General features: G+C 47.2%; 1 protein-coding gene across 1 annotated transcript in view; it reads left to right on the top strand.

The window, feature by feature from the left end:
* The window catches only part of CRACR2A (calcium release activated channel regulator 2A), a 74,226-nt gene that overhangs the window by 35,878 nt on the left and 14,630 nt on the right, over positions 1 to 23,718 (top strand). The window contains exons 8-12 of the mRNA XM_043561959.1: positions 4,082 to 4,153; positions 8,082 to 8,127; positions 10,063 to 10,169; positions 13,987 to 14,305; positions 18,374 to 18,506. Coding sequence (XP_043417894.1) covers positions 4,082 to 4,153; positions 8,082 to 8,127; positions 10,063 to 10,169; positions 13,987 to 14,305; positions 18,374 to 18,506 — 677 coding nt within the window. The remainder of the gene's footprint in view (positions 1 to 4,081; positions 4,154 to 8,081; positions 8,128 to 10,062; positions 10,170 to 13,986; positions 14,306 to 18,373; positions 18,507 to 23,718) is intronic.

The following is a 23,718-nucleotide window of genomic DNA, read 5'->3' as shown; positions in this document are numbered from 1 at the left end:
TTCATTCATTCTGCAGAAGGTAACGTGTGCCTGGTCCTGTGCCAGGTATTTAAACAGTGTGATTTCAGAGGAAAGGGCAGTATTACTTACCAGTGCCTGAGTGTTACATACGTTAACTGTCCTTGTTCAAAAGGGAAAGCCCTCACTCCGTCTGAATGATGGCAAAATTTGGGTCCGTTGGCCTAAATCAAATTGTTCTGCTGTCTGTCCTGTGTGTGCTGTCCTGTACTGTTTTGGACTGATTTGCCAGGGTGAAAGAGAGGAAATGTGTTTGCATGTGGAGTTTTACCCTAAAAAGACTTCTCTAGTTTTTTTATTTATTGATTTTATTTTTTTTAATGTTTATTTATTTTTGAGAGACAGAGACAGAGAATGAGCAGGGTAGGGGCAGAGAGAGGAGACACAGAATCTGAAGCAGGCTCCAGGCTCTGAGCTGTCAACACAGAGCCCGACGTGGGACTCGAACTCACAAACTATGAGATCATGAGCTGAGCCAAAGTCGGATGCTTAATGGACTGAGCCACCCAGGTGACCCGAGATTTCTCCAGTTAAAAAGAAAATGTATTCTGAGCAGCTGACTTAAGACAAACCCCTTCACTCCAATTCTTGGGTGACCAGGGGAGGACAGTGTATTTCATTGTAAATGAGCAAAATCAGTTCCTCCTCATTGAGAGCAGGCCAACAAGGCACAGGCATTTAACTTTACAAACAGAATTAAGGACTCAGGCTCTTAAAATTGAATCAAGTTTTAAAACAACAAACATCTGAAGGCACCAGCATTAGAACAGCAAATGGAAATAAGCACCCAGTGCCAGGGTATCAAATCACAGCATGAGGATTAAAATCTTTCTGAAGTCTTATCTTAATTAACCAAGCCAGAGACAATCTCTGGAGGCTGGGAACTGAAAAAGAGGGTCAGGAGGAAGAGATAAATGATTTCAAGAACTTCATGACTTGTTTTCAAAAAGCGCACAATGCCTTATGCAGCTGGAAAGCATGCTGGAGCCCAGGAGAGTGTGTCCTGTCTGGGGAGGTCAGGAGAGAGGGCAGTGAGAGCCTTAGCTGGTTCCCTGTAGAACAGAGTCCCAGATCTGCAGTACTGATAGCAGGTGAGTGCTCTAATCCACCTCTTCATTTTATAAATGAAGAACTTGAGGCTCAGAGAGATGCAGTGACACAAAGCCACACAGCTAGCTAGCGCCAGAAAACAGGGACAGAGCCGAGTTCTCCCCATATCATGTGCTTCCCCCCCAACTCACAATGTCTTGCTGTCTGATGCTGCACCAGAGCAGCTGGGAAAGGAGAGGACGGTACTGGGAGATAAAAAGACTTAGTCACTTATCAGCTAGAATTCTAAATGGGCAAAATTAATTTTTCTGTTCTCCAAAGATGCTCAAGGAGGGAGAACTTGATTTTAAAATAAGATAAAGAAAGAACAATCAAGCAGGAGAGATAACATAAAGATGAAGGTCAGCTGGAAAGCAGCACCTGTTTATTTTGTTAATGAATTTTTATTTGGGGTGGGTAGTTTATGACGAGACACAAAAGGATCTATACTCAGCAAGAGGTCTGCAAAGACCCAGAGGCCACCCCTCAGGGTTTCTTGTGGATCCTTCCAGAGTGTTCTATGCATATACAAGCACACACACACACTTTTCATTTACACACTGTTCTGCATTTGCCTGTGTTTTCACTTGGCGATATATTTTGGAGATGCTCCCTCTCTCATCCCTCTCCAGAAAATAAAGCCAACAGCAGTTCCCTAAAGACAGCCATAAACCTGTCACCAGTCACTCCTATGAAAAATGGTAATTTCTTTCTCTTTCAGTCCACATAGTACCAAGTACAGACCTTTAGAATGTCTAGGTTAGATGCCTTCCTTTTTGTGAACACAGAAAAAATCTGACAATGTGTGTGTATCTAAATAGATGCATGTTTATTAGACAAATAGGTAGACATATTTCATCAATATGTAATGTGTGTGTGTGTGTGTGTGTGTGTGTGTCCAGCAGTCAACTCTGTTGTGTCTACAGTGCAAAGACCTGGAATGCCTTATTTCTTAGGAATCGCTCCTAAATCAAATGTTCTGTGAGAACACAGATGTCAGGTGTCCAGGGAGTGATTTCCCTTAGCAGGGGTAGAGTCGTCTGCTCCTGGTTGAGAATCAGAACCCAGGGCTGGGACAGAGGATCCACAAAGCCATCGTGGCTCACAGGGCACCGCAGCAGCAAACAGCTGTGCTCACATACTGCTCATCACAGCAGAATCCTAGACAGGGATTTGGGGACCCGGTTTGGATAATGGGAAATACATTGTTTTCCCTCAAGTTGAAATTAAATATAATTGGTAATAAAGTGTTAGGAATTGGCATCTCTGCAGGAGCTAGAGAAGTTTTATTGCTTAATTAGGATTGTCTGAGGTGAACTTAGAATTTGATTCGGTCTGTTATTGTTGTAAATTGACTTTATAATTATTCCATAAAGGGGGAAGAACCACATAGATACCTTTTAAGGAATCTCTTGTGAGGTGGGCTCAAGCCTTATGGACCGAGCAAGCAGGTGCTGTTTTTGCCAGCTCAGTAATGACATTGAGGGTGCGGCAGAGGGGTGACTGTCCCCGCCCAGCCCGGTGTGTGCACAATCGGGGTAGTCTGGACAGCCTATGGAAATGGACGCATTTTGTGAGACTATAAGATGCTCCCTACACTAGCAACTATGCTGTGGTTTGGAAATGTGGAACTTTGGGCCTTTTGCAGTAACCTTAGGGGTGATTTAAACATTTCTAAAAGCACAGCGAAGAGCCCAGAGGGAAGGATGGAGGCAAAGTTGCGAAGTTCAGCAAGGCTTATTTTCCAGTGTCACCCAATTCTGCTTTCCTTTTTTTTCTTTCTTCCCCGGGTGGTGTTGAATACCTCCCCGACTCACCCCTCCCTTCCTTTCTTCCTTCCTCCATCCCTGCCTCCTTCTTTCCTCCCCCACTCTCTGCCCTCTCTCCTTTTGTTTCTTACTGCTATTCGTTTGTTGTTGTTGTTGTTGTTGTTTATGTATTTATTTTGAAAGAAAGAGAGCATGAAGAGTGCACAAGCGAGGGAGGGGCAGAGAGAGAGGGAGACAGAGAATCCCAAGCAGGCTCCAGGCTCCAAGCTGTCAGTATGGAGCCTGATGTAGGGCTTGAACCCACGAACTGTGAGATCATGACCTGAGCTGAAACGAAGAGTTGGACGCTTAACCAACTGAGCCACCCAGGGCCCCCTGTTTCTTACTGCTTTTTGTTGACGACACCTTCATGCTGGGCACTGGGTTGCATTTAGAGATGCAGACAAACCAGGCAGTTCCTACCTCACCATCTGAGTTGGTCTCCAGACACCTCCACTACCTCTCAGCTCCTCCCTCCCCTTACTCAAAGGGTGATTGACATGATTGACGTGTTCACACTGTGATCTAAGTATCTGATTATAATTGATACATTTGATCTCTGCTTTATGGCTAGAGATGAGAACTCCTAAGTTAAAGAAATGAATGACCAACAGAGGAAATTACAGAGATCTAAGAACAGATTGGAGACTTATAGGGGAGGATGGGGAAGGGGAAAGGATTCTTCTGTAGCTCCTGGAAACAAATGAAACCAGCTACAGGAAAAATACAAGTTCTGCTCTCACTTGCAGGCTTGGGCTGGAGAGTATTGGTTCTGGGTAGGACAGGGTCACCTGGAGCCTGGGAAGGCCAAGTGATTATTATGAAGCCCTGTTCATGGGTTTGGGAGTAGGGGGTCCTAATCTACTCAGCCATGGATTGTCTATGGGACATGGGGAGAGTTACTGGTTCTCTGTCTGTGTCTATAAAATAGGGGTAATCTCACCTTCCAAATCGGGAGTCTGTGATGATGAAGTGAGATCATAGCTGTAACCACCTGTACACAGCAGGTGCTCATCATGGGAGGCATATCCCTCTGACCCCAGGGTGGGGTGCTACCTGCTGGTCCTGGGTGCCCTGGACATCCAACTACAACACAGCCCCTCACACCGTGGTGGCTTAAATCCCTGCTATAGAAGCTCATAAGTCTGTGTTGGCCTCTTCTTCAGGGAAGTATACCGTGTGACGGAGAGTCTGCAGCGTGAGAAGTCGGGGCTTCTGAAACAGCTGGATCTCCTGAGGTGTGTCAGCACCAGATGTGTTCTGAGAGCATATCCCACATTCCTTGGGTTGGAGGAGCTAGGCTGAAAGTCTTCCCTGCCTACGTTCTGGATGATCACAGCTGCTGAGAGAGTGCCCTCATTCCCCTGATCCCCAGCATATTATGTTTGGTCCATTCACACACACACCCACATCCCTCTCCAGTTTGTACATCTGCAGGTAGGCTCTGCCTCATTCTTTGTGGCATCTCCCACAGCACCTTATGTGGTACTTGCTTAGGTAGGAGCGGAACTGAATTTCTTGAGCATCTACCCAGTGGAAGATATAGTATCCCTTTCTCTTTAAAAAAAAAAAAAATTGATGTTTATTTTTGAGGGAGAGAGAGCGCAAGCTGGGGAGAGGCAGAGAGAAAGGGAGACAGAGAATCAAGTAGGCTCCACATGTGGGGCTCAAACCCATGAACTTGAGACATGATCTAAGCCGAAGTCAAGACGCTCAACCAACTGAGCCACCCAGGTGCCCCTGGTATGCCTTTCATCTTCAACAAAATTAAACAAAGGAGGGCAGTTCCTGATAGGGGAATTAACAGAGAAGGAAAATGATAGCAGAGAAGTGAAGCAATTTACCAAAGGAGACAGACACTCCAGGAGTCAGAATTGAGATCTGTATCTGGCTGATTCTCTTGATTCTGCCATAGTCTCCTAATGTCTGTTGAATGAGCAAATGAGTCACAAACAGAGCATAAACAGAGCAAAGGAGTTTAGAGTTTCCTCCACTTGCTAAAACTTACTGTAAATTCAAAGCTCATTGGTCTGGAATGTGCCAAAACCAAACCCAAAACAAAACCTGCGTGTGGAAAGATGGGATTTTCACTTTTGCATGTGAGGTTTCCAAGTTACAGTGCCTTCTGTCTGCCAAACACCTCTTGGGAATGGTGATGGGGCACGAGCACTTTGGGTTCTGCTTTTTATTTTTGTTTAAGCTATTTCATTTATTTTGAGAGAGATAGAGTGCTGGAGGGAGAGAGAGAGAAGAATCCCAAGCAGGCTCCACGCTGTCCGCACAGAGCCCAATGTGGAGCTCGAACTCACAAACCATGAGATCATGACCTGAGCCAAAATCAAGAGTCGTCCGCTTAACCGACTGAGCCACCCAGGCTCCCCAGGTTCTGGTTTTTAGAGTGCAGTTGTCTTAAATCAGGTACACTCTGACTTGTTTTGTTTTATTTGAAAGCAAGGTGAGGTCACCGTGTCTGGCATCTGTGATGCTACCAAATTGAAAAGCGCTCAGAACTGAATGCATTTCAGATTTACTTCCCTCAATACATGATTCAAACAGGACTGCAAAGGCTGGGGAGATGGAAGGGGGTTCTGACATGACCAAGTTCTAATCCATTTGAGAGCAGGTCTTGAATCTTAGAAGGCTTTAGTGAAAAGAAGAGAACAGGGTGTACAAGGACAAATTTTGATTTTTCCCCTTTTTTTCTGTTGTACTTAGAAGAAAAGGACAGATTCAAAGCGAATGAGCAGAAGAGAATGACAAGGCAGATCTCTACAAACGCATGGGTCTTTTTGATGGAGACTGGCATTTGTGCAGAATTACATGCCCAAAGTCTTTCTGTGCTATCACATGCATACAAGCTTAGATTCTGCAGCAGGTCAAAGTCCATCCGTAGCAAGGAAGGCCCCCATGGCAGATTTTTCCTCCACAGTGAAATCATCGGGTAGTGACAGACAGCAGTGGGGAAATGGGAATCAAGGACAGAGATAATGCCGAGGCAAGGGATGTCAAGTTGGAAGTTGGGGGGGAGGATGGGGGTCTGCCCCCATCATGGCAATGGCTGGGATATGACAGTGTGAGGAAGGGACTGCCCTCCTAGGGGCAAGTAGCAGCAAAAGGAAACAATTTCAGGGGGCTCAGTTGGGAACATGGACTTTGGGGCCGGATCTGGGTCAAGACCCAGCACTACCCTTATTACTTTGTGTGACCTTGGGCAATTGACTTAACCAGATGGAATGTTAGTTTTCTCATGCCTGCCTCACAGGCTTCTCTTGAGAGTGAGATGATATATATATGAGTGACCATCACGACAGGGCATTAGTGTGAATTAAGGTGGACATTTATTTAGAGGGTGTAGCATCTCTTTGACTGCCGAAGCTTCTGCCTGGAGATGACTGCACGAAGCAGGAAACACCACAGTGAACTCCCTGATGGAGATGGGGCTTCCCGGGGCCCCCATGTCCTCACCCGGGTGCAGGGCTGCTAACCTCTCTGCCAGCATAGAGCGAGGGGCCTTCTGGAAGGAAACTCTCCCTTTGCCATTCTCAGGCTTTGCTACTATCATGGAGACAGGCAGAACCATCACATGAGCATGTCCCCTGTGCCAATCCATGCCTACCTCCTGCCTTCTCTGTCGTGGTGGCTGAACGCCCCATGTGCCTGGCTCTCCCAAATGTGCACTAGAATGAGACCTTCCTCAAGGGCTGGTCCAGCGGGTATTGTCTCTCCTCCATGGCTGGTTGTTTCTCTTTTGGGGAGACCAACCAATGTCCTATAGCATTTCTTACCCAGTAGCTCCTGTCACCACTTACGCATCCAGCTACTTTGCATTTCTTTAATGGCTTTCAAAACCTTTCAAAAGAATTGTTTACACTTGTATTCCATCTCCACTTCCTTTCCTCACATTCTTGACCCTCCAGTCAGGCTCCTTCTGCCTCAATTGCACTGAAAGGGGAACCAGGGACCTCCATGTTGCTTGAAAGAGTGGCCAGTTCTCAGGGTGCCACCCTTGTCTCCAGCAATGTATTCTTAGCACAGCATCTATAGGGCTCCTTTGAAAACTTGAGTCAGATCAGGACACTCCTCTGCTACTCCCCCAACCCCCACGGCTTCATATCTCATCTGGAGTAAAATCCCAAGTTCCTACAATGGCCCACAAGACTATGAATGAGCAGGTCTCCATTTGTCCCCTCACCTTTCTCTGACCTCATTTGCTTTTTTAAAAAAATGTTTATTTATTTATCTTGATGGGGGGAGTGGCAGAGAGAGAGGGAGAGAGAGAATTTCAAGCAGGCTCCATACTGTCAGCACAGAGCCTGACGTGGGGCTCGAACCCACAAACTGTGAGATCATGACCTGAGCTGAGATTAAGAGTCAGACACTCAACAGACTGAGCCACCCGGGTGCCCCTCTGACTTCATTTCCTAGCGGCTCTCCTCTGAGCACTCTTATGCCCTCCTCTGTGTTCCTAGCACACCCCTGTTTGAGCCTGACTCCAGGCTTAGCCTTTGCTGTCTCCACTGCCTGTGCTGCTCTTCCCTCAACTGCTGGCATAGTGCCCCTCCGCTCCTGCAAGCCTCTGCACAGATGCCCCTCCCTGACCGGCCTCCTGAAATACCACTGCACCCCTGGCACTCTTTATTCCACATCCCTGCTTTATCTTTCTTGAGAGCAATGAACCCTGCACTAAAACACCAATTCCCCAAGGACAGAAACTTTTTCTTTTATCTATTTGTGTAAACCTTGAGAGCTAGGACTTCACTTAGCATATAGTGGGTGCTCAGGGGACATTTGTGGGAGTACTGCATGCATGCATGAAATGAATGGTTCAGAGAGAGAGCGCGCCCAATAGCAAGCTCACAGGTGCAGCTGGAACTGCTGGTCACCCTCTGGGGGAGGCTCCCCCTAGTGGCAGGACAGACCAGTGCATGATCCTGAAGGGCGGTGGGTGTCACAGTCATTCTATGTCCCCCCACCCCTGCCTCCAACTGATTTACACACAAACTACCCTCCATCACCCCCCCCCCCCTTGGGAAAGAGATTCCACGCACTCCCTGGGCCTTCCACATAAAGCCTTTCTCAGCACTCCTCTCACTGGCAAAGTGGCTGCTCTTGGATTTCTCGACTGCAAATACCATGTCTGAATAGATTCCCCTTTTCTGTTTTCAGGGAAAGGAACAAACACCTTCGGGATGAACGGGACATCTGTTTTCAGGTAATTGCCCTGTGTTCCCTTTCCCGACGGGGTTTGGGTCCCCTGGCCGCCAGAGACCATGCTGGGACAGGCCCAAGAATGTCCTTGCAGTCTGGCTCACCCTTTCTGTAGAAGCAGAAAATGGCATGGATTTTTTGAAAATAATAAAAAATTCGAGGGGGCCTTCTGAGTAGCAGTGTGTTAGTTTTCCGTGAAGTAACACACTTTCTTCTTGGCATGAAAAGACTACGATGCTTGGGAGGGTCACAGATTTCTTGGACATGGACATGGTAGCTCCATCCAGGAGGCAGTGCAGTTGAAATGTCATGATCACTTTTAACCAAAACACTCACAAGTTTTTTTTTTTCTTTCATTAAAATTTTTATCATTTGATGAAATTTGCATTTTTCCACAATCATGGAACAAATTAAAAATGTACATTTGACTATTAACATAGCTGATTTTAAGTACCCATTTTTTATCCTGTGGGGACCCTGCTCCTCCAGACCTGAGCTCTACAGTACACACTTTCCCTAATAGCACAGAATCCTATATTTATTTACAGGTCATCATTTTGAGCCACATTAAACAAAATCCAGGATTCTGTGTTCTCCTACTCATCTTCCCTTTTAGATAGGAGTCATTGGATGCTCTGAAGGGAAGGAAAAAGAGGGAAGAATTCATTGATGCAATGTTCTAATGATCAGGATTTATCACACCATGAATTTCTCGTATGTCCCTGGGCAAGTCATTAATTTCCTTGAACCATGACCCCAACTATCACATGAGGAAAGGGAATGCCTATCTTTTTTTCCATATTATAGATACTTTTGAGGGAAAAAAAAAAAAACTCTTGGAAAGAGGAGGGTCATATGCTGTGGGCCCTTAGCTGGACAGTGGCCTAAATGTGGTCAGCACAAGGCAGCCGGTTTGCAGTGAATTAGGTCCGACCTGGTTTATAACTGCAAATCCCTGGGAGACCTGGTTACACCACTGTATCTTTTCTGTCACTGACTGGCAGCAAACTTCTCAACCGCCTACCTCTGTGTACTATTCGAGCAAGGCTTAAGCCTACACATGTTTGTTTGAGGATGATAATGGTTATAATTGTTTTAGAAGTAACACTGAATTTATTATGAAACTTCCAACCAAATGTCCCCCTAATCCTTTGACCTCACGTCTCTCCACCTGCCAAACTCATTTTGCTTTGAAAAGGGAATGGAATTAACAACCCCTAGCGGGGAATAGAAAAAAGAGGGATAAAATCACGTTCATGCTGAATAATAATTAAAGATTAATTTGGAATCATTATAGCCATACCTTCAGGGACCCTGGGAGCACTGCAGCCCCTCCTTCTCTCATTAAGAATCACTGGAAATCGTGGGGATGGTTGATGAGAGATTCTTCCTTGTGATCTAACTCCCCCTCATGTTCTGGAAGACATTTGCTAGGGAGAATTGCCAACAGGGTTGCAAGCCCTGACTCCTCCCCTCCCCCACAAGGGCGCTGGGCTAATCGATCTTCTGGGCCAGTCCCTTTCTCATTCCTGGGGCTTTGGAAGTAAAGAGTTAGAGGCACACAGATGAGTGTGATTTAAAGATGTACAGACATTTCCATGCGTAAATATTTTCCTATGCATTCCACATTATCTCTTCTTATTGTCATCTTGCAAACTGTTAGTACTCCTGTGAAGGGTAACAAGATGGACCCCAGGCTCTAAACTGTGTATAGATTCATTCCCTTAGATTTTGGGGTGGGAGATGTAGGGATCCTGGCAAGAGACAATAACAAAAGGAAAGAGTGGGTGAATGTTAACAGGGAGCATGTGAACATTGCGTCTTACTTCAGAAATTTGTTTAGAGCCTGACCTGTGAGGTGGGAAAGTTGAGCCCTTTCTGCTCAAATATTGGGACATATCAGCAGGCATGGATCTGAGGGCATTCTGTGTTTCTGCAGAAAGATAAGGCAGCCAAGGCAAACACAGCTGCTTCCAAGGCAAACTGGAAACAGAGATCTGGCTCTGTGATAGGCAAATATATGGATGGCAGAGGGATTCTTAGGAGGTAAGTTATCCTGTATTTCTTCATTCATTATGTGTTCATTTGTCTTGCACTCCTCCAGAGCTGGCTCTGAGCCCGTTGTTTTTTCAAGGAGTGGCCCTGGGTGAGGAAGCCTGGAATCAGTTTCACTCATTCCCCTTGAATCTTGGAGGACATGTTCCTTCCTTACCCTACATCCAAGTGGGAGGAGGACTATGCAGAGCAGGTCCCTAGGACAGGACATCGTCTTCTGGGGCTGCCCCACCCTGGTGTGTGTCTATAGAAAGGAACTGAAGAGACGATGTAGATCAGTGGAGGAAAGAGAGAGAGGACGAGAGGGGTCGAGCAGGAGAGATGAAGCGTGGCTGTAGGTACTGTGCTCTCTGTTGAGTAGGCTGAATGCACTTGGTTTTTCAAGGACATGACTATTTGGGCTCTGAAGGGAAATTAAAGTGTGGTATGGAGTCTCCAATAGTTGAACTCCTTTATAAGCAGGAATAGGGCCTGTGCTTGACAGATTCCTTTCAATGACTCATATTTAATTACTTCAAAGATAACATTTTTTGTGGTTGTTAGACAGCACATTATTGAGTTGGAGTCCCCAAAGGGGTGGCTCATTGCCCACTGAAAGAGGCAAGCCAGTCCTCTGCCCTCTCTTCTTTTTTGACATGTTGCTCCATTCACATAAAGGCCACATAAAGGTAGAGGCAACCAGACCCCTAAGTATGAAAGCCAGGGAAAAAGTGAATAGATTTGCTTATCCAGGAGACCCTGAGGACAGTAAGTATGAAATACACAATACAAAAAGGGGAAGTGACTCTGGAGATGTTGATGAGCTCATCAGTCAAAGCTTGGACCCAGTCATCCTGAATTCCTTTTCTAAATAGCTCAGAGAGGGATACAGTTGGGGATCCAAGTTTCTGCAATAATAGTTGGCCTTTCACCAACTCAGCATTGAATATATTCATTCAACAAACATTCACCGATGGCTTACTTTGTACCAGACATTGTTTTGAGTTCTGTGAAGATCCAAAAATAAGTTAAATATGAGTCCTGCCATAAAATCCATTATTGAGTGCCTCCTATGTGCAAGATATTATGCTATGTGCGAAGTATACAGTGGTGAGCAAAATAGACCCTATCTTTGCTCTCATGGAGCTTATGGTTGAGTAAAGGAAACAGGAAATCAAGTAAATAACAAATTCTGTGCCATCAGTTCCAATACAGACTTTGGCAGAGGCCACTGCTCTCTGCTGCTGGTACATAGCCTTTGGTGACAAAACCAAAAATGAACACAGTCGTGCTAAGCCAAGGGTATTACAGAGTGTCAATAGTGCTCGAGAATTTCCCAAATCAAAAGCTTTTTTCAAAAAAATGCTTCATTTTAGGGCTGTTGCGGTGGCCATTTTTTTTTTCTGGCTGCAAAGCCTTTAAAAAATATGCTGCATGTGTATTCACACACTTGCTCACATGTGCACACATGTACATACTTGGGTGGAAGCAGAGTGAAAGTGAATGGGAATACTAATTGTGTTCTAAAGTGGATAAGCAGTCAGTAGGGTTGATAGACTAGAGAAGAAATTTGTTGGAGAGAGGACAGTCAGCTTCTATTAAAAACTATGATTTTATAAATAACTGGAAAAGTCCCTGAATTGCTATAAAGTTCTTTATTTTATATCAAGGAAACCAAATTAAGTCACCATTTTTGTGAGCAAGCCTTCTCTCTTAATTTATCTTTTGGAGTTGTACTTAACTCTGGGACAATGATACATGCAGTTTTTCCTTTTTCCTTCCTATTACTGGTCCTTAGGAATAATAAATATTATAAGCTGAAGACAGGGGGGAAATGAAGGGAGCTTCACTTTTCTGCATACTCTGTGACCTTCCCCCCTGCCTTCTTTCTCCATTGGCCCTGTCATTTCCTTACCTCATTCACATTCTGTTTTCTTTTCTAATCATTGCATATTTGTGTGCATGTGTGTGGACGTGCATGTGTGTTTCAGTTTTGGACTCAAAATTCTCCCTGTCAAACTTCCATTTAAAACACTTCCCAGCTTTAATTGTTCACAGAGACCCGAGCTCCTGTGCCAGGAAGGGTCTATGAAGCCTTTGCTGTCAAAACCTTCTGAAAATACAGCCTGTGCTTTCGTTCTACATCTGGTTGACCAGTTCCCTCCTTTCACTTCCTGCTGCTTTTCCTTATTCTTTTTTTTATTTTTTTTTTTAAATTTTTTTTCAACATTTATTTATTTTTGGGACAGAGAGAGACAGAGCATGAACAGGGGCGGGGCAGAGAGGGAGACACAGAATCGGAAACAGGCTCCAGGCTCCAAGCCATCCGCCCAGAGCCCGACGCGGGGCTCGAACTCACGGACCGCGAGATCGTGACCTGGCCGAAGTCGGACGCCTAACCAACTGCGCCACCCAGGCGCCCCGCTTTTCCTTATTCTTGATGCTCAGATGCTTCTGGGAGCAAATATGCACGTAGACCTCTGAGGCCACTTACTCTTCACTCTGACTTCCAGGGACACTGAAAGAGAAAAAGAAAGGTAGAAAAAGCAGGTAGAGGTGCCCTGTCTGGCTTGCTTCCAACCCCAAGCCCATCCCCAAGTGGGCAGCTTCTTTGGAGCCAGTGGACGTCCATCCTGTGGTGGGGGCTTCTCCCAGAGCAGCAGTACCCCTCACTCACATTGCCGAGGGCTGTTTTGTCAACATGTCTACTTTTATGCATTGTCTTATTTGTGAGATAGGCAGGGGAGATGAGCCACATTTTATGCTGAGGAAACTGAGATTTGGAAGGGTGGAAGTGTCTTACCTAGTGGCATAGTCAGTAAGGGCTGGTATGGGACCACAGCCAAGGCCACCTGATTGTTAATTGTGGATACTTTATTTCCAGATCTTTTTTTAAATGTTTTATTTATTTTTGAGAGAGCACAAGTTGGGGAAGGGCAAAGAGAGGGAGACAGAGGATCTGAAGTGGGCTTTCCACAGATAGCAGTGAACCCCAATGTGGGGCTTGAACTCACAAACCATGAGATCATGACCTGAGCCGAAGTCAAACACTCCACCAACTAAGCCATCCAGGTGCCCCTGTCTCCTTTCCTCACACCCTCACTCCACCTTTTAAGCACTTCCCATGGCTTGTCAAAGTATATTTAGTTGTGCCATTATTGCTTCCACTCCCCACTACGCTGAGCATTCCAGGAGGACATGTCCACCTGTGTGTGACTATGTCATTAGCTAAATATCTGGTGGTAATCATCATCACCACCACCTTCATCATCTTCATCACCACTACCATCACCACCACCTTCATGATTGCCATCATCATCAACATCACCACCATCTTTATCATCATCATCACCACAACCTTCATCATCACACCATCAACATCATCATAATCATCACCAATGCCTTCATCATCTTCATCACTACCATCATCACCACCACTTTCATCATTATCACCACTACCTTCATCATCATCACACCACCTTCATCATCTTCAACACCACCATCCTCACCACCACCTTCATCATCATCATCACTACCACCGTCATCATCACCATCACCTTCATCATCATCACTACCACTTTGTCATTTTTATATTCACTAAGCACTTCCATAAGTGTGTTGGGTGAATGAGCCAAAGAATGCAGGGTCTTGTTTTTTCCTTTCCTGGAGCTCTCTGCCCCCAAGGCATGATGCTCTTCAGTTACTTGTTTGTCACAGAGCTTTCAAGACATCTTGTTTGTCAAAGAGCTATGAGACATCTCTCCGGTTTCCATATTGATATATTTTGTGCCATTCTCCCCATTTATCTTCCTTCCCTATCCAAAAGTAGCCAGTCAGAGGAGGAAGAAGATGTATTTGGCTTCTCGAGAAGGAGAAGCTCCCTGGGCCTGAGTGGATATCCCCTTCCAGAAGAGGAGCCAGGACCTGGGGGTCCGCTCACCCGGGCATTCCGCAGAATCATCTCTATTGAAGAAGACCCCTTGCCCCAGCTCCTGGATGGTGGCTTTGAGCAGCCACTGAGCAAATGCCCAGAAGAGGAAAAGGTCTCCCAACAGAGGGCAGAAAGACAAAGACAACAGGCCAGACCTTTGGAACACATGCCTACATCTCCTCGAGGGCAACCTATTGGAAAAGAAGACCTGTCTAAGGTAACAGCACATCCTATATTGGTCCATAGATGTCACTTATCACCTCTATACCTGTCATTTGCATTTGAGCCCAAGAGCCGCAAAAGCAGCATGAGAAGTCAGGTTCAGCTTGGGAAGTCAGGTGCAGCTAGTTTTATGAATCATCATATTTGTGTCCTTCTGATACCAGCTTGCCCTGCTGAACTGAGTGTCACTGGGGAGACTCAGGGGTCCTGGTAAATACTCTATAACTTCTGTTGTTTTCCCCACTCCCTATGTTCTCATTTCTGATTCAGATTCAGAAGCATTTACTGAGTAGCTACTTTAGACAAACAATCTGCTTGGCTCTTAGCATAAAATTATCACATACTTTTGAAATTACACATCCTCTCTCACATTCTGTGACTGTTCCCAACAAGGCCAATTATTGCTCTGTGAAGTTTGTGTACCATCATTTTTCTCTCAGTTCCTGATCAGCTAATCATGTTTTCATTCCCAAATGCCCTGCCCATGCCTCCCTTTGGGGTGACCCTCTCTTCCCACATCCCTCCTGCACTCCCTACCAGGTATTCCTGCTAAATCCTGTGGGAGAAGTAGGCCATATTAACCATCTTCCTCTCGTTCACGGTGATGATGTTCCTCACCTTATTGGTGATCCAGGCCCATGAATAGACTCCTCAAGCCCTTTCACCTCCCACTTGACCCTCTAAAAGGCTATAGAAATGTCCACGACAATGTGAAAAAGGCTCCCCCCTGTCCACTGGGGCAGCCCTTTAGACCTGAGCCCTTACCACTGGAGCATTTTCAAATGGCTGTGTTAGCATGTATGACAGGAAACCTTTCTGACCACTGCAGGGACCTGTCGGCATCATTGTCATTCTTGGGCCTGGCTTAACATTCATGCCTACATATCCTTTCCCTGAAGGGCCCTAAGCCAGGGGAAACTGAGAACTGGATGGCACCAGTGGTGGGTAGGAGCTCCTCCTTCCTACACGCCCTTCCATGTACCCTTCATCACAGACCTACACTTGCAGGCAGGGGGCACATAGGGGTTTTAAATATCCCAAGATATACCCCCCAATATAAAAGTGTTAAGAGGTCAGTAGGAGACCAGATAAAAGGAAAAACTAAGCATCCATGTGTGCTGGGCCATGTGATCCCCACAGTTGTCTGATGGGATGCATCAGAAATGGCTTCTCCCATGTGGCAGAGAGGGACACAGAAGCCCAGAAGAGTGGGGCCTGGTCTAGCCCCACGGGGACATGCGCCCAGGCTTCTCACCATGTGCTCTCCTGTCAGTGCTGACTGCCCCAGGTGTGCCAATAGTTAGCCCAGGACAGAAACTACAGCAATGGGGAAATACGCTGTACGAGGAGGCAATAGCAGCTTCGGTGGAGGCTCTGGTCTTTAGAAGAGCGCTGTGAGGCAGGCCCTCCCATGCAAGGCTGCTAAGGAATAAATTGGTACAGCCTTTCTGGAAAGCGGTTTGATAACAGGAATCAAGAACTTAAAAATTCCACATCCTACAAACTGGCACTTCTCGTCCTAGCAATCTTTCCTAAGGAAATAACCAGATTCAGAAAAAGACTTAACTCAACAATGGTTATGTATATTTGTAAACACTTGAAAAAATGTCCAATGAGAGAAACATAAATTCAAGTGTATTAACTCAATAGATTACGTAGCACTGCTAAAAATAACATTTTCAAGAAACTTTAGTGATGCAGAAAAATATTTATAATTTAATAATATATGAGAAAGTAAAATAAAATAGTATATAATATCTCAAATCTTTTTATTTTATTTTATTAAGTTTGTTTATTTTGAGAGAGCAGAAGAGAACGAGTGGGGGAGGGGCAGAGAGAGAGAGGGAGAGAGAGAATCCCAAGCAAGCTCCACACTGTCAGTGCAGAGCCCGATGCAGGGCTCAAACCCACAAACTATGAGATTGTGACCTGAGCCAAAATCAAGAGTCGGACACCTATCTGACTGAGCCACCCAGGCGCCCCAATATCTCAAATCTCTTTAAGTAAAACATATATTCATTCATCTATATGGAAAAAAGCCTGGAAGAAATGCATCCAAATACAAATAGTGACCACTTCTGGGTGGTAAGGTAGATTATGAGTAATTATTTTCTTCTCTACTTTTCTGTTTTTCTTAATTTTATTTTTTTATTATTTTTTTAATGTTTATTTTTAAGAGAGAGAGAGAGAGAGACAGAGCACAAGTTGGGGAATGGCAGAGAGAGGGGGAGACACAGAATCTGAAGCAGGCTCCAGGCTCTGAGCTGTCAGCACAGAGCCCGACACAGGCCTCGAACTCACAAACCATGAGATCATGACCTGAGCCGAAGTTGGCCGCTTAACCAACTGAGCCACCAGGTGCCCTTGTTTTCCCTAATTTTAAAAATTAGCATGTATTATCTTTAGTTTCCTAGAGCTTATTTAAAAAAAAAAAAGTGCTAGGAAGGAGAATGAGAACAGGTCTTTCTCTAGCCCTGGCACCCCAGTCTGGTTGCCTCACTGCAGACTGCCCCCCAGAGGGGACACAGGTTACATGAGTAAACATGACTAGGAGTTCCCTGCACCCGTCAACTGGGTCCTGCCTAGAGCTGGACCATCAGTATGTTGACCTTCTTTGGCCTACAAAAAAATGTGCTCTTCTTGGAGCAGGGCCAGCACAGCATCTGCAGCCAGAACCTCCTTCTCTTGCCCTAGGCCTCACATTCCCCACCTGTCACTGTGCCTAGGGATACACAGACTGCTGCACTGAGCTGTAGTCTCAAATAGATGACAGTTGGAGGCAGAGAGGCTGAGCAGAGACCATCAGGTTGGATGCCCTTCTGCATTACAAGAATAAAGAAAACAGGGCAGAGAGCATAGTTTATGAGTGTGCGGTTTTTTAAAGGTTTAGTTTAAACTCCTGTAATTGACCTTGAATTCCCTCCTAAGTACTACATGGAATTGATTTCTCCCCAAAAGGCTGTTAATGGCTTTTCTCTGAGACTCAAGTTCTGCTAATATCTGCTGTCACTCCATTATAGTATTTGCTCAATGAGAGGAGCTAATTCCCCCAAATCCGCTTCTAAATAGATTCAAAAGAGCCTCCTGGCTTGGGCAGGCGGTGCTGGGCCCAGAGGCAGGATTTGGGCGAGCACACAAGCAGCTCAATGGAAGGGAGGATCATGCAGCTGAGAGGACTTTGTGCCAGAAGGCGGCTCCTTACTCTGCTGCTCCTGGCAGTCCTGGAGCAAGTCCATTCCCCACTGGGCTCTAGCATCCCAGACTAAAGAGCAGGCCGGCTCCCAGTCTATCTCCCTACTGCTGCTGGGCACAGGAGAAGGAGTACAGTGACTGTTTGGCTCTGGAAAGCTCTGTCCAGTGGCCTGGCATTGTGGATTTCCCAACCTACTGAGTGGAGACTGTTCCCCAGGGCAAACGGGGTCCTAAACAGAAGCTGATGAGATGGACAGAAGAGTGATATGCAGGGAGGCAAGAGAATCCTCCATTCAGTCCAGGCTTGCAATGATAGGGCAGAAATCAAGGCTCCCTAGCCCACCCCAGGCAGTCTCTGCCCCTGTGATATAGACATGCTTCCTTTTTTCTATCTCCCCCCACCCCCAGCAAACATCCCACCTGTCCTTCCCCCGCATGGAGCATCTCTGCCTCCTCTTTAAACCCCAGCTGAAAGTGTCCTCCCCTGTGGATCCTTGACTCTTCCTCTGTGCTCCTAGAGTACTCAGCAGCTTGTTTTATAATTTTTTGTTGCCACGCCTGCCTCCTTCCCTCCACGGCAAACCAGGCCTGCCTCCTTGTCCCTGTGTCTTCAGGGACAACACAGGGGTCTGCAACACAGGAGGCAGAAAACACGTGGTTGAATGAGTGTCTCTCTTCCCTCCCACTGAAGCTAGAAGGAGCCTCTGTGCCCAGAGCCCAAAGCTACGTGCATCCAAAGCTGGAGTGCCCTCCCTCATGCTGGTCCGGGGGCAGGTCCCCACCTTCGCCTGGACACTGTAGGGACAGGTCGTAGCAGGAGGAGGGGCTGGTGACCATCCTGGCGGTTGGCCAGACTGTCTGCCATCCACAGGAGGAAGCCTCTCCCTCCATCCCAGACCGGCTCTTCAAAATTGTGTTAGTGGGCAACTCAGCCGTGGGGAAGACATCTTTCCTGAGGAGGTTCTGTGAGGACCGGTTTGCCCCAGGCCTGGCAGCCACTGTAGGTGAGTTCTCGGGCCCCACTCTGGGAAGGGGACGGTGTGAGAAGGGGGCCCAGGAAGGGACTGGGGGCCCAGCAGGAGTGACCATGGGGGCCTGGCGGGTAGGGGGGCCCATGTCCGCTTGTTCCCCAGTGAGGCTAAAGGGGCAAGGTGAAGTCCACCTCTCTCACCCTGCACGGTGCTAGCTGCTGAGCTTGTTCCACATGGAGCGGAACCACAGAAGGCTTCCTCTGTCCAGCCTCAGGGGAACTGAAGTTTGCCTCATGCTCCCTCGTCTCTGAGCCCATCTATTTCTTATCTTTTTTTCTCCATTTTCAGCAGGGCCCTGAGTGTTCATGCTTTTCCTCAGGTGCACACCTGACACCACAATCCCCACCCCAGGGGCCAGAAGCTTCCTGCCCTGCCCTCCGGTGTGTGTGTGTGTGTGTGTGTGTGTATCCCCACCTCCCCCAGGGTCCAGCAGCTTCTTACCTGCCCTCCTGTGTGTGTGTGTGTGTGTGTGTGTGTGTGTGTGTGTGTAGATGGGTGGAGTGGAGGACAGTGCATTGGGTGGCTTCATTTACCATCACATTTTACCCATTCTGCATCCCAGGCCTGCTGGGTGACAGCTGGGTTTCATCATTAGGCTCAGCCACTAATGGATGATCATGGCTTAATGTGTTCCCACTCCTGAGTAATATTTTATTCACATGGAGGCCTTTGCTCACTGCATTGGAATATGTGACAAGACTCAAGGGTGTACTGACCTTTTAGCTTTTGTTTGAATCACTCAAGCAAAACATAAATCCCTTAAGCACCTACTATGTACCATTTAACTGTAGTGATCGGTCAGCTGGATTTGAAAATACATTGATGTGACCTGCATAGTTAGCATGGGCTTTTATGTTCATCTCTTCAAACCTGTGTTCACACAACCCCTGTTATCAGCCCAATGGAGAGATCAGGAAACTGAGGCCCAGAGAGGTTAAGGACGCTTGTCCACATCCCCTCAGCTGGTTTAGTGCTGATATCGGCCCCCTGCATATCCCTTCTAGTCCATCCCACAGTATCTCCTAACAGTATTGAGTTGTGTGTGCCCAGCACCCAGTGGGTGGTGAGGACACTTCCCTGCCACGAGAGTTGGGCACACATTGATACAGGCAGGGGAGGCTGTTAAAGTTCAGTGGGACACCAGAGGACCTGGATCTTCATCCCAACTCTGCCGCTGGCTGATCAGCTGTGTGACCTCTGGAGGACATGTCCACCTTGGGGCTTCAAGTTTTTCCTCCTGGAGGATTTGAACCAGGTCATCCAGGAAGGCTTCCAAGCCTGGTTCTCAGTGCAGACCATGTTTGACCTTTGGCTATCTGACAAGCTGGCTCTATAAGACAGACTTTCCCTGCTCCAGGGCCCTGCCTGGGGAGACTCCATGTTCTTCCCTTTCCTTCCAAATTTTTTCCTGCATGTGGATCCCTTCCCATACACTTCAGGCATCCTGTTCTTACGGTTGGGTCTTTTCCTATGCTGTTATCACATCTGGAACATTCTCCTGTCCCCTCCCTTCTGCCTCATTCCACCCAAAGACTGAGAGAGTCCCCAGATGAAGAATCAGGACCCTGACAGGAAGAGGGGCAGAGCGTGTGACTCAAGCCTGGAAGAGTCTGGCCTTGAGAGGCAGGTCTGGGAGTGAGCCCAGTGTGCTGCAGAAGGCAATGGCTGTGGGAGGGAAGACTCACTTTTCCAGGAGCATTCCATGGGATAGGAACCCCAGGTCAGGGCTCCAGCACAGACTCATGGGAGGCAAAGGCATCCCCCTAGGCAGTGCACACAGTGTGCCTCTCGGGTTGATGAAATCAGGGAATCAGGGTCCGTTTACATTTCCAACTTGTGCCCCTGAGCTGGAAGCCTCTAAAAAAGGAAAAACCAGACTAATTTGCACTTCCCAGGAGGCCAATTATGGAAACACCTGCAATTTAGGAAGGGAAAAATATCAAAGATTCCAAATCAGGAATGCCCTTCATCACACTGCGCAGAACATGCTGGAACAGCAGCTGAAATTAGTCTCCCTGCCACATAATGTGCCTTGTTCTGGTACACATGTCAGTAACAGATGTCATGCCAACCACCAGAAAGATGCTCCCTTTAAAGAGACAGAAAGCCCCAGAGTCCTGCCTATGGCCAAAGCAGGGAACCTAGACTGGGGCTCTGGCTGCCACCTGTTAAGGGCAGCAGCACCATCACACTCAGCACAGTACTAACAGGGGCTCTACAGGTCCTTCAGTCTTACCACCACCATCAAAGGGGACTTCAGGTCTCCTACCACATCATATGAACGTGATCTGTGCTCGACTTGTGGCTTGTGCACCATGTAAGTGCTATAACACAGCAATGTGACTGGGAGCACCCTGCCCACCCCACCTTAGGACCAGCTTTCTTCATGGGAAGGTGCTTGAGCCCTGTGGGTGTCCCGGAGATGTCAAATGATGGCTTGTGTAGAACGTTGGAGCTCACTTTGTCAATGACAAGGCTGATGAATAGAAGATAAAGCTCCATGGAAACCAGGACTCTGAGTCCTGTGCTCCTTCCACTGCCCCACATTGGCTCACAGACCCCTGCTTTAAGTCATAGGCCACAACCCAGCGTGTTTCTTCTAGAAGTTTTCCCCAACAGAATGCACTCTGCCTTTTCTTGGCCACCAGAGTCTGGTTTCCTTCCTACTCAGCATTTCTACAGAGAAATCCCCAGAGTTTTTCTCCATGACACCTTGAAGACCCTCCCCACTCCCACATCCCTCCTACTCTAAATGATGTCTGGGGCCTGTCTTGTCCAGAAGGGCTAACGTCACCCTCCCTGGACTCCATCAGCCCAGCTGTAATCCATACTATCCCACGACAAGACTGGACATAATTCACAATGAACAGGGATTCCTAAGGTCCAGCTGTCATTCAGAAACCAGTTAGGTTGCAAGTTGGGGGTCACTTCCATGTGTTCATTGAATGTCACAGCTGAATTTAAAGATTATGAACATCTGGGGGCGCCTGGGTGACTCAGTTGGTTAACCATCCAACTTTGGCTCAGGTCATGATCTCACAGTTCGTGGGTTTAAGCCCCGCGTCGGTCTCCGTGCTGACAGCTCAGAACCTGGAACCTGCTTTGGGTTCTGTGTCTCCCTCTCTCTCTGTCCTTCCCCTGCTCACACACACTCTCTCTCTCTCAAAAATTAATAAACATTTAAAAAAATATTATGAACGTCTGACCTACCCCTCCATACCCTCCATCACACCTCATTTGCAGATGAGGAGTGAAACCCCACAAAATGACGTAATGCCACCAAGGTCACACAGCTCGTCAGAGGCAGAACTGAGACTAGAACATAGAACAGAGGGTTACCTCTGCTCCTGAAATATTAGAACTGGTTGTGGTCTTAGAAACCAGTTTATTCCAGGCCTTCTGGTCCCACATCATTGTACGTTGCCTCTTCTACTACTGGACTGTGACACCTTGTGTCTCCTGCCATCACCCCCAGCCTTCCCCATGGGTTTATCTGTTTCCTTGGCCTCTTTGTCTGAGGTTGCAGAAAGAAGTATGTTGTGTACCCAGCAGGGACCTCAGCAAGCTCAGCATAGCACAGAGCCCATTTTGTCTAGCACTCCGTGGTCCACTTTGCTCCCTGCAAGACAAGCTCCCTGTCCTCTGGCAAAGAATTTAGCCATTATGGTAAAGCAGAACCATGACAGCAGCCAAGACCTAGCTGCCCCAAGCAGCACCACCTGCCACCCCCCCCCACCACCACCTGCATGCCGTTCCATTCAGGAGAAGGCTCTGTCTTCGGGGGCCTCGGACCCTCTGGCCACTTTAAGATCAGGCCCTGAAGGTGTGTTGACCATGGCTGGCTTTCTCTTGAGCAGTTATCAGGAAGCAGGAAGCTCCTTCAATCCCCTGGAACACAGACTGGGGAAGCCCTTCTACTTTGAGCTAAGAAGAAAACTCACCCTTTCAAATTCAGCCCAGCTAGTCATAATCCGTTTTGATGAGAGCATTTGGCCCTGGACTTTCTAGGTGAAATGAGGCTGCCAGGTGTCCCTGTGCACAGGGCACTGCTCCAAAAAGAAGAATGAGCCTCAGAACTGGGCTTGCAACTCGGCGGTAGCTGCTGCCCAGCTGGGCAAGCAACGGTGGACAAGGCACACCGCTGCTGGACACCTGCTTCTTCATCCCTCAATGGTGTGGGGGTGGGGAGTACACATGCATTTACCCGTGAGCATTTGCATGCAGGCGTGTGCCCGTGCATGAGTGTGTATGCATGTGCATGTGTGTACAGATGTGCATGCAGGCGTGTGCTCGTGCATTGTGCGGATAATAACCCTCATGTGAAAGACACAGGAGTGTGGTGAAGATTGAGAGATGGCATGAGAAAACTAGAAATATCAAGCATTCTACCCATGGGACAAACCACTCTTTTTCTCTCTCAAATGCACAAATGCACTCCCTTCTCAGGGCCTCACCTGTGAAGCACAGGGACTGTAGAGTCCCTGTAGGTCTGCCATTCTAGGAGTGGATGACTCTCCCGCCTTCCCGCCACTCCTGGGCCCCTCCCCAGAGCACTAGCCTGTGCCTGTAGACGTTGGCTGGAATGACCTTTTCTATTTACTGCTTCTCTGTTGTCTTTTTTGTCCCATTCTGTCCAAGATTCTGTTGCTGTCCCTTGCTGAGCCCTCCATGTTAAAGGCCTCAGAGGCTGGGCCTTTTCAAAGAGGCAGGGAATGCCCTCTGGTTCCCTGATCTGATACCATGAGGGGGAAAGATGTTTTTAAAAATGTTAAGCATTTGTGAACATTCTTTTTTTTTTATTTAATTTTTTTTTTACATTTATTTATTTTTGAGAGACAGAATGAGACAAAGTGAGAGTGGGGGAGGGGCAGAGAGAGAGGGAGACAAAGAATCTGAAGCAAGCTCTAGTCTCTGAGCTGTCAGCACAGAGCCCGATGTGGGGCTCAAACCCACAAACCATGAGATCATGACCTGAGCCAAAGTCTGACGCTCAACCGACTGAGCCACCTAGGCCCCCCCCCCTTTTTTTTTTTTAGAGAGAGAGCAAGAAAGGGTGAGGGGTAGGGGGAGATAGAGGGAATCATAAACAGGCTTCATGCTCAGCAAGGAGCCTGACATTGGGCTCAATCTCATGACCTTGGGACCATGACCTGAGCTAAAATCATGAGTCAGACCCTCAACAGCC

This window comes from Prionailurus bengalensis, chromosome B4, assembly GCF_016509475.1.
Source record: "Prionailurus bengalensis isolate Pbe53 chromosome B4, Fcat_Pben_1.1_paternal_pri, whole genome shotgun sequence".
Classification (NCBI taxonomy): Eukaryota; Metazoa; Chordata; class Mammalia; order Carnivora; family Felidae; genus Prionailurus; species Prionailurus bengalensis.
The sequence above is the reverse complement of the archived record's forward strand: the minus strand, read 5'-3'. Positions and strand labels throughout refer to the sequence as shown.